Source organism: Molothrus ater, chromosome 17 (assembly GCF_012460135.2).
Source record: "Molothrus ater isolate BHLD 08-10-18 breed brown headed cowbird chromosome 17, BPBGC_Mater_1.1, whole genome shotgun sequence".
NCBI classification, from domain to species: Eukaryota; Metazoa; Chordata; class Aves; order Passeriformes; family Icteridae; genus Molothrus; species Molothrus ater.
Window position 1 is genome coordinate 14,202,495 of NC_050494.2, and position 17,466 is coordinate 14,219,960.

At 48.6% G+C, this 17,466-nt stretch overlaps 2 protein-coding genes across 2 annotated transcripts; one reads left to right on the top strand and one right to left on the bottom strand.

Annotated features, from left to right (window-relative positions):
• Nucleotides 1–7,655: 7,655 nt before the first annotated feature.
• Nucleotides 7,656–9,675, bottom strand: MOCS3 (molybdenum cofactor synthesis 3). The gene has a single exon (XM_036396002.1). It carries the CDS (start codon nucleotides 9,673–9,675, stop codon nucleotides 8,083–8,085), a length of 1,593 nt encoding a protein of 530 aa, XP_036251895.1. The 3' UTR covers nucleotides 7,656–8,082.
• Nucleotides 9,676–9,733: 58 nt separating this feature from the next.
• On the top strand, nucleotides 9,734–15,905 carry DPM1 (dolichyl-phosphate mannosyltransferase subunit 1, catalytic). The gene is made up of 9 exons (XM_036395829.2): nucleotides 9,734–9,847; nucleotides 10,567–10,666; nucleotides 11,332–11,365; nucleotides 11,771–11,847; nucleotides 11,958–11,983; nucleotides 12,267–12,362; nucleotides 12,865–12,933; nucleotides 13,217–13,331; nucleotides 15,440–15,905. Exons 1-9 carry the CDS (start codon nucleotides 9,741–9,743, stop codon nucleotides 15,542–15,544), a joined length of 729 nt encoding a protein of 242 aa, XP_036251722.1. The 5' UTR covers nucleotides 9,734–9,740; the 3' UTR covers nucleotides 15,545–15,905.
• The last annotated feature ends 1,561 nt before the right edge of the window (nucleotides 15,906–17,466 follow it).

The following is a 17,466-nucleotide window of genomic DNA, read 5'->3' on the forward strand; positions in this document are numbered from 1 at the left end:
TTTCCCCGAAATCCTTCCCTTTCCAGCCTCCTCCTGCCTCAAAACCAACACAAGCCCCTTGGTGGGTGCAGCACAGGAATGAAGGCAGAGCCACGTGGCTGCTCTAAGAGCACAGCAGAGAAGGTGCTGAAAGGAAGGTGCTGAAGGAGCTGAAGCCATTCTCATTGTGCTCACATTCACTGCAGGTCAAGGTCCTCCAAAGTTCTCTGTAGGGAATATTCAGAGCTCGTCTCCATGTGACCCTTCCCAATGTTCCCAGTGTAATCCAGAACCCCAGAGCTCCACAGTCAGAGGCTTTAGCAATGTCTAATTAAACAAAAACCTCCTGCAGGGCTGAGTCACGGGTTCCCACATGGTCAGAGGCACGTCTGGAAGGAAACCTGGTGTGCTCCACACATCCCTGACTCGTGTGGGAAGGATTTCACTGGGGGTTCAGCCTGGTGCAAAGCAACATTGTTTGCTGCAAAATTTCACATCCCTCTTTGGGGTTTGCAACAGGCTGAAAACTGAAGTAGATGATTCTAAGTGAGTTGACTAATCTAAGTGAATTGAATTCTAGAGTGAATTGACTGTTTAATAACTGGAATTTGAATTAGAATAATTAGAAATGAAACAAATAAAAGAAGTGTCAAATGTGACTTTGAAGACCATGACATCAATCCCTGCTCACACCAGTCGGTGCCATCGACCCCTGCCCTGAGCAGCTGACTCTGGCTGGGGTGTCACAGGTGTCACCATTTCCACAGTCACTACTCACCACTTACTACCAGGAGTTGGTACAATACTGCATGGCCCGTTTTTTCCGTGTTAATAGTTCTGTTGGCTACCTCATGCAAGATTTGACAGTGGATTTAATATCCATTTATCCAAAATATGACAGTGGTAGCAAAATACAGGGAGGAAAAGATCCCAAGTCCCGTGAGCTGGTGGATCTGGAGTATCCCAGACACAGAGAGTGCAGCCTACAGAATCCCAAAAGATCTGAAGGCATGGAACTAGAGTCATTCATCTTTTCAGCAGGTGAATGTCGCCCCGTCAACAAAAATGCACCTCCAAAGTTCTCTTGCTGCAGCAGAAATTGCAAACCACTGGATTTACCCACTCACACCCTCTGTGGCATCTCAACCATCCCTGATGATCTCAGCCTTCCTGACACGGTCATGGGCAGAGCCAAAGGAGGGTGAAGGCCAGGTTAGATGGCAGAGGTGTTCCCTGAATGGAAGCAGCTCTGTGGGAGCCCTCAGGACAGGACTCCTCTGTCGGTCACTCTGCAGAACCATGCACCACCAATAAAGATACACTTCTACACCACCAGTAAAGTCAAGGAGAATTTTGTGCGCTGCCACCCTGAAGGTGTTCAGAGTTTGGCCTATTAATTTTTAATAATAAAACTAGTCCTCCCTCCCTTTTTGCTCATTGTTTTTCTTTGTCATTTCCCAGTGCCTCACATCTCTGAAACGCTCCCTAGAAATCCCTAACGAGATGAGGAGTGTTCTTAGCCATGAGCCTGCCAGGAGCATGGGGAAGGAACTGCAGGATCAGGATATCAGGGGATCTTCTGCCCTCTTCAGCAAGACTTTTACTTTTTCTTTGCCTGCAGGAACTAATCCAGAAGCAAATGTCACTTGAACAGAAATTAAGTTCTGCCGTAACTGGAACCACAGCAGGCCAATTAGGGTAATTAGAGCATATTTGCTACACTTTATAAATATTCATTCATTGTCCCTGTAGCCCTTGTGACAGGAGCTGGAGCACCAGAAGCAGGCAGGGCACAGAAACCTGTGTAACTCTGTCAGGCTGAGTTCTCAGCACCTCCTTTGTCAGGTCCCCTCATTAATGACAGCAGCTTTGCAGCCACCCTTAATTAGGGTCATAATTTAACTCCTACATTCAGTGTGGGTCCAGAAAACCTGGGCTGTAAACCACAATAATTAGCCTGCTCAAGGGACTGACCTGGAATATAAGAAATTCCCAGCCATCATCTGCAGATTGGGATTCTTTAAGAAACTTTACAGCTCATTTGACAGCTCTCAGTCATGCAAGTGAAGTGGTCGGCAAGATAATAATGTTTATCTTTTTGTTAAAGATAACAATATCATTTTAATGGTGCCCAGCTCAGGAACAAAGGAGGCACCAGCATAGATTTCTATAGTTAATTCTATAGAGAAATGAAGTTTTGACACAGAATTGCTGAATGATCAATTGGAGTGCTGCTCTCATTCTCATTAGTGATGCTCCTCATGTCACAAAGCAGCTGAGAGGAATCATCCATAACTCTCACAGTGCTGGCAGCTCCAGGTCAGCCAAGGAAAAGATGACTCAGTTTCTTTCACTCATAAAGAAAAGCACATTTGTGGGAATCAATAATAAATATTTTCCACATGCAAACCCAACCCAACAGAACAATTGCAGGTGACTTTAATTTTGGAGAGGAATATTTGTGGGGAACATCCATGGGCAAAGTTAAGGCTGCAAAGCATCTCATGGAGGTCTTTTCCAACCTCAGTGACTCTGGGATGCTGGGATGCTGGGATTCTGGGATGCTGGGATTCTGGGATGCTGGGATGCTGGGATGCTGGGATGCTGGGATTCTGGGATGCTGGGATGCTGGGATGCTGGGATTCTAGGATTCTGGGATTCTGGGATGCTGGGACGCTGGGATGAGGTACAATTACATTTCTGCACGTTCCTGACAGGCAAAGCCAAAGGACAAGTGCTCCCTGTAAATGCAGCTCTGGCTGTTTTCTGTATTGGGTATAATTGTATTTATCACTAGTAGAGGGACAGTGCCCCAAATACCCAGAGGGGGCTCCGTGCTGCTGGAAGAGTCAAGAATCGCTGGGAAGCACCCCAAACCCGGGCTGTGAGTCCGGGACAGGCTCCCATCCTTGCAGGAGCATGCCCTATGCAAGGATCTCACATTGCCATCTACGGGCCGCTCCCGGCAAACTCCTGTCCTAAGGCTCCATCCTGCACCGGCCCGCTCCGAAAGGGTGCATGGAGTATTTTGGGAAGTTCTTTTTAAAATCCAAATGAAAACATTCGATCCACTGCGCTGCAGCCACGGCCTCTCCTTTCCAGAGCGGGCAGGGGAAGGAGGATGAAGATGCCATCACCAAGGTGCAAGGAAACGAGGATGAAGATGCCATCACCATCACTTCTGCAAGGGGGAAACTCCTGGAAATAGTTCTGCAGCATTTATTTGGTTGCAATAATGACAAGTGATACTTTTCAAAAGGCTAATGCAATTTGTGTGACTGAAGATTTTCCAGGTCACATGGGCAATGTAAATACTGCCATCACTGGTGCAAGAGCAGCCTGGTAAGTTATGGTTTTATTTATAAAAGAAAATATAGAATCTAATTCAAGTGATTAAAAAAAAAGATACTCATCTAATTGAAGATGACAAGGCAGCTGTAGAGAGTTTTAATGAGTTCCAGTCACTGTCACACCTGCTACCTCCCACTACTCCAGCAGTAAAGTGAAACAGAGCAGAGCTTCAGAAGGGTGTTTGAAATGACAACATGCAAGTCCTGGAAATTATTTCAATAAATTCTGCCCAAAACATTTCTGTCCCCCATGCGGAATACACCTCTGGCTCTGCACATACATATGTGTCCACAGACATACATATAAAAAGAGCAAGTTTAAACACTTTAATGATTTTTTGATCATTTCAAACCCTCACATGGTGAAGTTAGAAGTGTGCTTCACAAAATGAGAACTTTTCAGCAGGGCCTGGAGCAATAGGACAAGGGGAATTGATTTAAACTAAAAAGGGTAGATTCAGACTAATGATAAGGAAGATTTTATTAACGTGAGGGTGGGCAGGCCCTGGCACAGGTGCCCAGAGAAGCTGTGGCTGCCCCTGGATCCCTGAAGTGTCTGGGGCCGGGCTGGACACTGGGGCTGGGAGCACCTGGGCTGGTGGAAGGTGGGTTGGGATGGGATGAGCTTTAAGGCCCTTTCCCACCCAAACCATCCTGTGGTTCCATGACTCCTTCCCCTGCTCCCGAGCAGGTAAATGCCCATTTGCCCAAGAGACTTCATTTCCCAGACGACTTGCTAAGCAGCCATTTTAAATTTGGAGATAACCTTTCCTCAGAGCAGGGATCTGGTCTCCTAGCAACAGCAGGAACACCTTGAGAGCCAAACCACAGCTTCCTCTCCCAGCAGGAACATCCCTGTGCTGGTCCTTCCCCAGCGAGCCCAGCAAGGGGCCAGGGCACCCTGAGGGCCAGCAGCACCCAGCTGAGGGGGCCAGGGCACCCTGAGGGCCAGCAGCACCCAGCTGAGGGGGCCAGGGCACCCTGAGGGCCAGCAGCACCCAGCAAGGGGCCAGGGCACCCTGAGGGCCAGCAGCACCCAGCTGAGGGGGCCAGGGCACCCTGAGGGCCAGCAGCACCCAGCTGAGGGGGCCAGGGCACCCTGAGGGCCAGCAGCACCCAGCTGAGGGGGCCAGGGCACCCTGAGGGCCAGCAGCACCCAGCTGAGGGTGCCAGGGCACCCTGAGGGCCAGCAGCACCCAGCTGAGGGGGCCAGGGCACCCTGAGGGCCAGCAGCACCCAGCTGAGGGGGCCAGGGCACCCTGAGGGCCAGCAGCACCCAGCTGAGGGTGCCAGGGCACCCTGAGGGCCAGCAGCACCCAGCTGAGGGTGCCAGGGCACCCTGAGGGACAGCAGCACCCAGCTGAGGGTGCCAGGGCACCCTGAGGGCCAGCAGCACCCAGCTGAGGGTGCCAGAGCACCCTGAGGGACAGCAGCACCCAGCTGAGGGGGCCAGGGCCAGGACAGAGGCTGGGCTGGGCACAGCTCTGTCACAGCCTGTCAGCTGTACCCTGATCCCAGTGGACACCTTCATTTCAATCATCCCTAATGCAGACCAGGAATAGTCTCTTCTCTGGCTGGAAAAGTTGTACCACAGCAGGACTAGACTGAATTTGTAGCAGCTTGCTTTTCTGCCAAGGTTCACATGACAGCCATCACTTTGGAGGGCAGCTATTTTTTGTTCTTAGCAAGAGTAGGAAACAGCAAATTGCAGGTACTTTGCAATGAAAAGAACAAGAGGGCAAAGCAGCACCATGTGCAGGTACATTTCAGTTGGCTCTGAACCAGTCACATGGAATATATTGTAAAGACAAGATCAAACGAGCACAGTCAAGGCTAAAAGCCTGCAGAATGGGCAAACAGAGGTGATTTTCTTTTCCTGTGGTGGAGCAGTGTCTCAGCTGCCTTGCTGCTGTCAGGGGAGCACAGAGGGTGCAGCTCTGTCAGTGCTCCCATCAGAGCAGGTGCAGGGCCCCACTGCCTTGTCCAGGTCCCACAGTCCATGAATTTGAGCTATTACAACTTTTAGAACTTCCTTGTTAAATTGGTTCCTTGGAACCTGCTCACTGGAGTAAGATTTCAACAAACACACACAGAGCAGAGACTGGGGGGAAAGTGATGTGCACCAGAGGAGTGCAGAATAAAACTTTGTAAACTGCATTTCTTCTCTGTCTTTTGCCTTATTCTGCTTTTCTCTGCTTCTTTTCCTGCCCTGTACCTATTTCCCCACCAAGATGTTGAAGCTGCAGAGTGAGGTAGAGCAGCAGGGCTGTTATATTTAACCGAGCAACACAAACCACAAAGGGTTAATGCCACAAATCAGTTGGTGGGTGCTTTTTGTTGTTTACATTGCTCCAAATTTTGCTATCTTCATCCATCTATCTCCATTTTAATATTCATCTCCATTTTCTTTTATTTCCCTGGTGTCTTTTTCAAAAGAGCTGCACAATGATGGATTTGTACAAGGGACCTCAGCTCTTGCTAAGCTTGAATTGCATCTCTCAAGCTCGGGAGAGCTGTGGTTTATTAACTTGCAGTGCCACCTAGCACACAACCCTCACATTATTCTTGCTGTAGTTTCACAAAGGACAGCTCAAAACTTTCACATTTAAAAAAAAGGATAAACTTATGCTTGGAGTGTTTTAAGGACCTAATGCAAAGTTTTGCTTTGAACAGTGAAGTTTTCATTAGAAAATGCAACCCCAAGCCATCAAGGGCAAAGGCCAAGCTCTTGTCCTGACCTCCTCCCTCCTGACAACAGAGCCCAGCCACGCTCAGAGCCCCCTGGCAAAGCAGCTCCCCTCCATCCACAGTGTCAGCACTCCCCAGCCTTTCTACAGGGCCTTGGCAGCAATGCAAATCATAAATTTTAGTGCTTCTTTAGAATTTCTAAGGAGAGCTTCTCCCAGTGAACAGAGACACCACTACGTGTTTGGAATTGAAGAATTAAAGCAAGTCAAAACAAAAGATAAGCCTGCAATAATAAGAATGGTTTGGGCTTAGTTATGACTTCATGATCCTTGATTGTTCAGCCTGTCTTCAAAGAGTCCAGCACTGCCAAGGACTGCATTTACAGGAGAACACATGGGCAAAACTGTCCTGGAACAAGGGAAGAGACTTCACACACAATTTCTACACACTCAGATTTAGAATCCAAGAGCTTTTCCCTTCTCTCCACGTCCTTGGGTTCACCTTGCTTGGAATGACTGGAAGGAATGCCTTTGTGAGGGCACAGGGATGTGTGACCCAGCACCCACCACAGGAATTACAGAATCACTGCTCCTGCTGCCTTTTACATTCCAGTCTCTTCTTGACATCACAGTGAAGAGAAATCACAGTCAAGACACAAAAATGTAAACCCAGCTCAGGCATTTCAACAAGTCCCCCTGGTTTCTAATTCCCAAAAGAGGAAACCCCAGAATCCAGTCCCAATCAGTGACTGAGCTGTGCCTCCACAGCCCAACAACTCTTGGGCACACACCACAAACACTGAAGTCCTGGCCTTTCATGTTTTCACTGTCCTCTAAAGTGCAAGATCTGACTCTCTGTTTACAAATCCAGTGCTGTTATTCACAAGGCTAGAACCATGGCATGTTATAATGCAGCTGGGAGTGTGGCTGTTCTCAAATTTATTTTACCAAAATACACATTTTCAGCTACTAATTATAATGGCACTATTCCTTTTTTCCCCCTGGTACAATGTGAAGATTAGTCATGACAGGTGTTTCTTTCCTCCTCAGAAAGTAAAGAAATCCATACCTTAATTAATATAAGGAGATAATTGCTATGCTGAGGTGATGAGGCCTCAGGCAGCTCTGGTGAGAAGCTATTTATTTCTCCTTCTTTTCATTCAGTTAAGTACAGACACTCCCCAGATGTGCAGAGCTCTTCATGCCAGCCAGCAAATCCAACTGGGGAGGTGCCACTGCCACAGCAACAGGGAGGAAACTCAGCAAACAGGTCTCTGTCCTTGCAGGAGGGAGGATAAATACCTAATCTTGCCCTCTCTCACCTCCTCATTATCTCTCCATCTCTCCAATCTTCTAAGCACTGATAAAAGCATTTTCTGTCTGTTTTACCAACTTTCCGGGGTCAAACTTATGTCTTATTAACAATTAACCTCAGTTTCTCTATCCAAGCTGGGGAATCACTGCTTCGCCATCCCACAAAGGAGGATGGATGGCTCTGGAAGTTCTTAACACCCTGGTACTGTTCCAGTCCATAAATATACACGGCTCCTACACAGAACTGAAAGGTGTTGGTCACCATGGTCTCGTTAGTGCTGTCCTGGCAATTCCCTGTCACAGATTGATAGTGCTACAGAGCAGCTAGTGATTAACAGTAATTATTTTTTATTCATTTCATGCACTGTTTCAATTTGTTAAGCACTTCAGAGACTGAGTAATAACAGGATTCCTGTGTTTTGTTGTTTTCCAGGTTACAATTGCTAATTAGGATATTCTCAATCATCACGTGCACAAGTCAGTAGTTATGCCAAGTTTTTACTATTAAATCATAACCAAGGAATTCTTTCCACAGAACCAACATTTCTTTCCACTTTCATGGACAGACTTACATTTTTATAAAAATAATCAGACAGCTACAAAAATAAGCATTTTTCTTAGGAAAAAAAGGTAACATAAAAAAGCAGTATGGTATTTCTGTCTGGTTTTTCCATGTGATATAGCCATTACAGAGAGATGGAACCCTATAGAACTTACTCTGAAAATATGTGGTTTTTTCGTCATTTAAAATTCTAGTACTGAGGAAAGGTTGAGTCGATTTTAGTGGCCCAAGCCATGAGCCCCCCTTTGATATCCTTAGCTAACACAGAACCGAATTCTTCGGCAGGTAACTCCTGCAGAATTTTTACAGCCTTCTGGGAATCATTTCCTAACTTGCACACAACATATACAGGGAGAGGGGTTTGGTCATCGCTTCTCTGCTTTTCTTCGCAAATCCTTTTCTGTAGTCGCTGCAGAGACGCCGGGTCCCTGTCCTGCAGGCGGCGGAGCGGGATGTGCAGGGCGTGCGGCAGGCGGCAGATCTCCGCCTCCACCGGCGGCCGCACGTCCAGCAGCACATGCGGGGCCCGCGCGTCCAGCAGCGCCTTGTACTGCTGCACGGAGACCCTGTCCGCGCCGGGCAGCAGCTGCAGGGCCCGGCACTTGTCCGTGGCACAGGAGCCGCAGAACGCCTCGTAATCCTGCAGGCAGGTGATGCTGGGGCTGTCCCCGCACACGGCGCAGTCCGCTCTCCTCGGCCGCAGCTTGATGTTGCGGAACCTGCCCTCGAGGGCGTCGAACATCAGCATGTAGCCGCTGAAGGAGGAGCCCATGCCCGAGGCGATCTTCAGCACCTCCAGCGCCTGCAAGCAGCCGATGATGCCGGTGACCGCGCCGAGCACGCCGCCGTCGGCGCAGTTGGTGACGGTGTCGGGCGGCGGCGGCCGGGGGAACAGGCAGCGGTAGCAGGGCCCGCCGCGGTGGTTGTACACGGCCAGCTGCCCCTCGAGGCGCAGCGCGCTGCCGGACACCAGCGGCTTGCCGGCCAGCACGCAGGCGTCGCTCACCAGGTAGCGGGTGGGGACGTTGTCGGAGCAGTCGGCCACGATGTCGTACTGGCGCACGAGGCGCAGCGCGGAGCGCGGCCGCAGCGCCCCGCGGTACGGCACGTACTGCACGGCCGAGTTCAGCCGCCGCAGCGCCGCGGCCGCCGAGCGCGCCTTGGGCCGCCCGCGCCGCGCCTCGCCGTGCAGCACCTGCCGCTGCAGGTTGCTCGTCTCCACCACGTCGTGATCCACCAGCCCCAGGCGGCCCACGCCGGCCGCCGCCAGGTACTGCGCCAGCGGACAGCCCAGCCCGCCGCAGCCCACCACGAGCACGGAGCTCCGCGCCAGGCGCAGCTGCCCCCGCACGCCCAGCTCGGGCAGCACCAGCTGCCGGCTGTACCGCAGGATCTCGGCCGCGCTCAGCGCCGACCGCGCCGGCAGCGGCGGCAGCTCCGCGGGGAAGCCGAGGGCTCCATCCTCATCCTCGTCCTCGTCGTCCTCATCCTCCTCATCGGCATCCCCCGAGTCCCCCCGCGCCAGCTCGGCCGCCAGGCGCTCCCGCAGCCCGCGGGTTCCATCCTCATCCTCGGCATCCCCCGCGTCCCCCCGCGCCGGCTCGGCCGCCGAGGGCTGCCGCGCCCCGCAGGCTGCCTCGTCCCGCTCCCGCTCTCCGTCCTCCTCCTGCTCGGCCGTGTCCCCCCGCGCCAGCTCGGCCGCCAGGCGCTCCCGCAGCCCGCGCAGCTCGCGCTCCCGCCGCCGGATCTCGGCCCGCAGCCGCGCCGCCGCTGCCCCCGCCATGGCCGCCAACGCCGCCGCCGCCGCCGGCCCCGCCGCTTCCGGCGCGGCGCCGCGTCACTGCCGCCATGGCGGCGCGGGGCCCCGGCCGCGTCTCCGTCCTGCTGCCCACCTACAACGAGCGCGACAACCTGCCCCTCGTCGTGTGGCTGCTGGCCCGCACCTTCAGCGACAGGTACCGGGCGCACGGCCGGAGAGGGATAAACGCTGCCGGTGCGGGCTTCGGGCAGGGCCGCGCAGTGACAGCGGTGCCTGCGGCGCTGGGAATGCCCGGCCATGGAGTGAGCGAGGGCAGTGCCGACCTCCGTGCGCACACGGGTGTCCCTGACCCGCACCGAGCCGCCCGTCACGGGGTTGGAAATCCCTCCCAGAACATCCAGTGCAAGCCGTGCCCCATCCCCACCGTGTCCCGGGCCCCGAGTGCCACCTCCAGCCCTTCCCGGGACACCTCCAGTCCTTCCCGGCACCGCTCCAGTCCTTCCCGGGACCCCTCCAGTCCTTCCCGGGACCGCTCCAGCCCTTCCCGGGACCCCTCCAGCCCTTCCCGGGACCCCTCCAGCCCCTCCCGGGATTCTCCAGCCCCTCCCGGGATTTCTCCAGCCCTTCCCGGGACCCCTCCAGCCCTTCCCGGGACACCTCCAGCCCTCCCGGGACACCTCCAGCCCTTCCCGGGATTTCTCCAGCCCTTCCCGGGACCCCTCCAGCCCTTCCCGGGACACCTCCAGCCCTCCCGGGACACCTCCAGCCCTTCCCGGGATTTCTCCAGCCCTTCCCAGGACACCTCCAGCCCTTCCCAGGACACCTCCAGCCCTTCTCGGGACACCTCCAGGGATGGGCACTCCAACCCTCCCTGGGCAGCCCCGCCTGCTCACTGGGAAATCGTTCTCCTTTCAGTGGGATCGACTTCGAAATTATCATCATAGATGATGGAAGCCCGGATGGGACACAGGAAATTGCTCAGCAGCTGGAAAAAATATATGGATCAGATAAAATAGTGAGTTGTGTGTTCGGTAATTTTTTTTTCTATTTTTTTTTTGTATTGGAAAGTACTGTAAGTCCTTGAGAACTGGGATGGATTCCCTGGATTCTGCCCTTTCTTCCCATCTTGAGTTGTTGTACACCACTTTAGACAAAGTGTAAGCTCAGGACAGTTCATTCTGACCAAATATGCCAGATCGTGAATTGTTTGCAAAACGTTGTCAGTCCGTGGTGCATTGCTGTGTGCTCCTGAGCAATCACTGCTGAGGTTTGCTGCACTTGGTGCAGGCCTGAGGGAAAGATGGGGTTTCGATAAGATTTAATTTCATTTTAATTGACTGCAGGAGTAAGGAAATTGGAAAGATGAAAGCTGGGCTGGGCTTATGATTTATTTTTAATCTGTCTCATTGCATTCCTCAAGAACAGGAATTTTTTATTTATTTTTTTATCTATGCAATATATTACTGCATAACCCTCAGCTATATACAAGATGCTGTCATTTACTTAGTGGCAGTCAGATACTTTTCCAATCTGTTACTGTGTGAATGCCAAGTTTTTTTAAGTATTTTTGGACTAAGTTGCATGTATGAAGATTGTTTTAAAAAAAATATATAGAAAATTTCAAAGTCTTTTTTAAAACTGTATGTCAAGTCATTTATGTGTTTTTTATATCTCCTGTAGCTTCTGCGACCCAGAGCAAAGAAGTTGGGCCTGGGTAAGTTCTTATTAACTCTGATAAGTAAAAGCAAATAAAAGAATCTGCTGTATACTTTAATTCAGTGTGTAAAGGTCCAGAAAAAATCACAGTAAAGCCCAAAAGCAGAAACACATTTTCATCAAGTTGTTTGTAAACAAGCAAGCTTAAAAAATGCACATAAAAATCCCAGTGTGTTTCTAAAGCAGAACCTCAGACCAGATCCTCGGTGCTGCCCTGACCCCTGAGCCCAGGACAGGGGGTGAAGGATTGGGGATGATTTGGAGCCCAGTCTGTTTCCTGAGGCTCCTGAGTGCAGCTGCTGCTTTGTAAATGACATTTCAAGTAGTGGCCCACCCTCAGGTGAAGTTTCTCTGTGCATTTCTGTGTCAGAAGAGTGAGGGCAGTTGTTTCTGTTTCCATCAGGCACTGCTTACATTCATGGGATGAAGTATGCCACTGGGGATTTCATTGTTATCATGGATGCTGACCTCTCCCACCATGTAAGGCTGCATGTCATCTGCTCTGGTACAGTCTGCTGGAATGCATTTTCCAGTGCTTGCTGTTATTTTACCCCTGCCCTTTTTTCTGATCTGTCTTTCTTTCATTTCAGCCAAAATTCATTCCAGAGTTTATCAGGTAGGTGCCGGTTATAGTATGAAAGTTGATCTTTATAAATTATTTATGAGGCAGTTCATGAAATTCTGTGCCATAGTGGGTAAAAAATAATGATTAGATTCCCTGAAGTAGCTCTTTATAAGAGAACAGTTTGAATAATGCTCATAGCCACCCTTCGTCTCTTCTTATTTGTTCAGAAGTTTGTAAAATACAGATTTTGTACTGAAAGAGTGATTGTTCTTACTTTGAAATTTGAACTTTGAAACATTCCTCCAGTTTTTCTGATAAAACCAATTGTTTACAGAAAGCAGAAAGAAGGCAATTTTGATATTGTATCTGGAACAAGATATAAAGGAAATGGAGGAGTGTATGGCTGGGATTTGAAAAGAAAGTTAATCAGGTTAGTACTTTTCAGCTCTCACACAGAAATTTGTTACTTGTGAATAATAATTGCAAGTACTGCATCCCTGTAAGCTGAGCTCCCCAGTCCCCAGAAGTGCTGTCCCTGCTGGGCACTGCACCACTGAACACCAGGAGCACCCAGCACTGGCAGCTCCTTGGTTCAGATCCACCAAGGAGGGCTGGGATGACGTGGGTGGGCTGGGAAGAGGGGTTGGAACAGTGGCCTCAGGTTGGGACAGGCACCCAGGGAACAAGCTGAGGCTGAGCCCTGGCAGGTGTGAGTGAGGGACCCCTCACCTGGCCAGCTGGAATGCTCCTGTCCCTCCCAGGGAACAGGCAGACGTTCATGGTGGTTTATTTATCCTGCAAAGAATCTGGAGCACAAGCTGTGTTGCAGTCTGATCTGGAGGTGGATCTGGATTGTTCCTGGTTTTTATGGCTGGAGTAAGTGTCCATCTTCTTGTACTAAACAACTCTGACATCGATGTTTTCTTTCACAGTCGTGGAGCCAATTTTCTGACTCAGGTCCTGCTGAGACCAGGGGCATCAGATCTAACAGGGAGTTTCAGGTAGGGTCTGGTTTGCAATTCCTAAAGTTTATTGGAAATTAGAAAACTGCTGGACGAGGAACTGGAGTAAGAACAGACATTCTTTACTGTGGACTGTGAAATCTGTTTGGAAAGGGTGGAAGGAGCAGTGGATTAGATTGCAAGAACTGCTGCTCCCATGACCTCGTTAGAGAGTTTATAAATAGTAATGAGCTGAGTGATTGCAGTTCAGATTCCTCTTGTCTGGATTTCTGTGTTCCAGAAACTGGGCTCCAGGCTTTATTTCCTTTGGAATCGTTTACAGGTTGTACAGGAAAGAGGTCTTGCAGAAGCTGATGGAGAGGTGTGTTTCTAAAGGATACGTGTTCCAGATGGAGATGATTGTCCGGGCTCGGCAGCTGGGATTCACTGTTGGAGAGGTATGGGATGGGTGCACTGTGCTTCCTTCCAGGGCACACACATTGCTGACTTCTGGCTACTGCCAAGAAGCAGCCAAGGTGGTAAATTTATACCAAGAAATTACATGTGTAGAGTTGTATTTTTCAGCTTTGTTAGGTGAATGCCAGACCTGAAGTGCAATAAATAACTGAAGTGCAGTTATTTATTCCCCTCTTCCTGTTGCCATTCCTTCAGTAGCACACAATTTTACAAGGTTCCTCAAAGGAGGGAAAGAAGTCAAAATACACCACAAAGCTGCTCTGAGCCTTTTCTCCCTTGCTTCCTATTGTACAGACATCTCTACTCAAGTCTTTACAAATGATTTCATTTTTCAGCAGCCTGATTCTATTTCAGGTTTGTTCTGTCAACTATTGCCTTGTTATTTTCCAACTTTTCAGCTCTCACAACTTTCTGCTTCTAAACTCCTTGAATGTGCTGTCTACGGTCAATGAAAAAACTCCATGCAATTGTTAGATTCTCTATCTCCAGCAGCCTGCTGCCTTTTTTATTTCATTGAATTGCTCTTGCTGCATCTTTAGAGATGCTTCACTGGGAATCTCTCTGCAGGAGAATCTCAGAGCCAGTTCTTCAGCTTGTTTCCAGGACTATGAATTGTCAGAGAATTGTGGTGCTTGTACTTCTTAAACTTCACACGTGGCATTTCTCCATCGACACAGGGTAGAGCATTTCCTCACAACAAAGCAGCTCTTTTCTCCCACCTTTTTTGCTTGTGGAACAGCATCCCAGGGAAAAATACTTCTTCAGCAAAGTTGAGAATTGAGATTGAGCTGTGCCAGTTTAAAATAAATGGCTGATGAGAACTCACACAGGCTGTACCTGGAGAGTTGCACACACATCTCTCCTGTTGTGCTGTACTTCACCAGGTGTGCAGTGTCCTCCAGCACATGGAATAGAGCCTGGGAGACCAATGGGGGAACCTCTTGTGCAAGGAAGGCAGAAGCCCAGAAACAGCTCAGTGCTCAATTCCTGTGCTGAAGGGTAACACTGGAGTCCTCTCATTAGATGAGATATTAACTATTCTTCATCCTGGTCAGGAAATGCCACTTGTGCCATCCTGCCCTGGCTCTATCTTCAGTGACTTCTGCCCATTTCCTGCAGTCCAGCTGGGTGGAGTTGCCAGGATTGTCACTGGGATCATCCAGGTGACACTGCTAAGACAGCAGAGTCATTGCTGAGTCTCTGCCTGCCTTTCTGGGCATCTTCCTCCCATCTTCTTGTCCTGGGCTCTTTCCTCTCTTGGCCTGACCTGCTGGAATTGTGAGAGACCCTCTGGCACACGTGCAGAGGGCTGGGGATTGGTGTGTTCCTCTTGCCAGATGATTTCTGGTTGACACTGCCAGCAAAACACCAAGCCAGTTTTTTAGTGCCTATTACAATTGCAGTTCTTTATTTTAGTTCTTGAAGTATTTCAATTTTGCAGACAAACATTATGGAAATGGTTGAATATTCTAACACAGGGTTGGCAGAATGCTCTGTCACGTGTCCCTTGTGTGTGCCCAGAGGAGTGAAAGCAGAACATTCCCAACATCTCGTGAGCAGTGAGTTCATCTGGACAGTGTCACTTTGTGAAGGAGACCAAAATTAATGTGTCAAATGCCTGTAAATGCTGCAGATAATCTATAAAATGGCCAAAGACTGATAAAAACGGGTTGTGTACAATAGGCACTGTCATGTTCTGAAGTCCTCTCGCAGCCAGGGCGAGGTTGAGCTGTTCTGTGCTGGGGCAGATTTGTGCTTCCCGAGGCACTGCCTCAAAGGCTCTGAGTTTGGCTGACAAGGAGATGCTGCAGGCTTTGAGAGCTGTTGGTGTGCTCTGCCTGGGTGGATCATCCAGCCATGAGTAATGTCCTTGGATCAGCTTGAAAGGTGATAACCCAAGTCATTCCACACTCCCCAGCTGTGGGGCACCACTGCAGGCCCTGGTGAGAGCTGCCACAGAGGAGCCAGCCTGGTGCTTGCCTCCTCCCCATGCCTGAACAAGCTCCAGCTCAAAGGGCCTTCTTTTGTTTCCAGAATTTCTGATGGTTTCGGTTTTGAACCTCAAAACCAATTTTGCTTGTTTCAACAGGTTCCCATCTCCTTTGTGGACCGTGTCTATGGGGAATCCAAACTGGGAGGCAACGAAATTGTCTCCTTCCTAAAGGGGCTCTTGACCTTGTTTGCTACAACCTGAGAGTTCATCCTAAAGTAATTTTGTTAGACAAACATTTTCTGATGTCTGTGTAGATTTAAACATATAATGGCAAAAGCTTGATTATTTGTGTGGTGGCCAGGAGACCTGCTATGACCTAACAATTAAACACCATCAACAATAAATCAAACATTCTGCAGCCCAGAAGGCTCCTTCCGACAGAAATGGACTGTGTGTTAAACTAAAAATTAATAAAGGCTAATGCTTTTCTATTTTTGTAAGAATAATTGTAATAAAGAACACAAAGCTAAATGATCTTTTGCATTTGGAAATGAATCATTATTCAGCAGAAGCTAAGGATAATTTTGAAATAAAGACAAGCAAGGACCAAAAAACCCTGGAATGTGTCCTGTCTTTGTTCTGTGGTTTGTAGATATTAATTTAAATAGGTACTAATGAGTGTCCTTCCTTTCCCTCAGCACATGTACACTTTGTCATGAAGCAGCTCCAAAGAAGTGCTCGTGGCTGGGGCAGTTGAAGAGAATTCAGAGCTCAGTGGTCTGTGCCTAGACTGGGGAGAAGGAATATTCCTTGGCTAGGAAAGGGAGCCATGTGCATGGAATAATTCTGTATTCTGTGTGTTTGTTCAGAAGCAGATGAGTCCCTCCCCTTCCCTTCTTTAGCAACTAAACCCATTTAGAGTCTGAAGTGGGACCTCACCAGGTTTAGGGGAACAGAAGACCCCATTCACTCAGGGAAGATAGTGCAGAAAAATCAGATTTTCCTGATGTCAAGTTCTAGTTTGCAAAGTGAAGGCTGTAGTTGCTCCAGATCCTGAGGAAGGAAGTACAAACAGAGCAATGCAAGTTTTTGTTTTATTCTGGCCTGATAGAGCCAGAACTCAGAAATGATGAAGCTCTTGCAATCAGATGTGCAATGGGGAGGAAGATGAGATTATTCCAATAATGGCTTTATATATCTATATTAAAAATATTTTTTTTTTGTGGATACCTGTGGAGTCTGTGGACACCTGGATCAGAAAATTAATGGTGGGACAGGGGAAGCAACAAGTATCTTAAAAATGCTGCCTGTTTTGCTCATGTTTGTCTGCATTCCTTTACACACTAGATGCAGTTGTTAATGTTAGAAAAAATGTAGAAAGTCTGTAGATAAATGATAAATTTATATTTCACAGTCATCACATTGATAAAAATGATGCAACAAAACTTGGAATAAAGGTTATTTTCTAGTGGACAGCTTTGGAGCTAGTCCTCTGTTCTCTAGTGGGACTGTACAGATTCTGATCCTTTCTTCTTTGCTGACTGCCCAAAGCAAATGCTACAGATGGAATTTGCTTTCATATAATAAAAGATGCAGATTTTGAATCCACATGTAACTGGATCACAGTGACTGAACTGTACATTTTGTGACATTTGCCTGTACTTTTTCAGAAAATTATATACAATTTCATTGGCTGCAGACTAATCAGAGCAATCATGTACACAGAAATACATCTCTGGATTTAAGGGTCAGTGAAATCTGCAGTAAGTAGGTTTTATCTATTTATATCTCATTTGAAGGTTTCATAGGAAAAAATCCTTATTTTAAGTTAAAAATAGTTAGAAAATTTTTAATGACCAAATAATGAGGGTTTAGATTTTTTTTTAATTTACATAATGCTGATCATTTCCTGGAATGCAAATTAAGCCTCATGAAGTTCATCTTTTCCTCATTTTTATGTAGGGATATATAACTGAAGTCCAGTGTATGAATTATTCATCACCTGACTGTTGTGAATTAGGGTTCAGCTTTTAGAAGGTCCATGGCTACTTTTGTAATGATGAAAATTACCTGGTAGAATTCCTTCATTTATGGATGAGATCACGTTTGGAGGAAGGTGCTTGCACATATCAGTCAGGGGCACAGTGCAGGAGCATTTTGTGTGCTGCAGTGTGTGAAAGTTT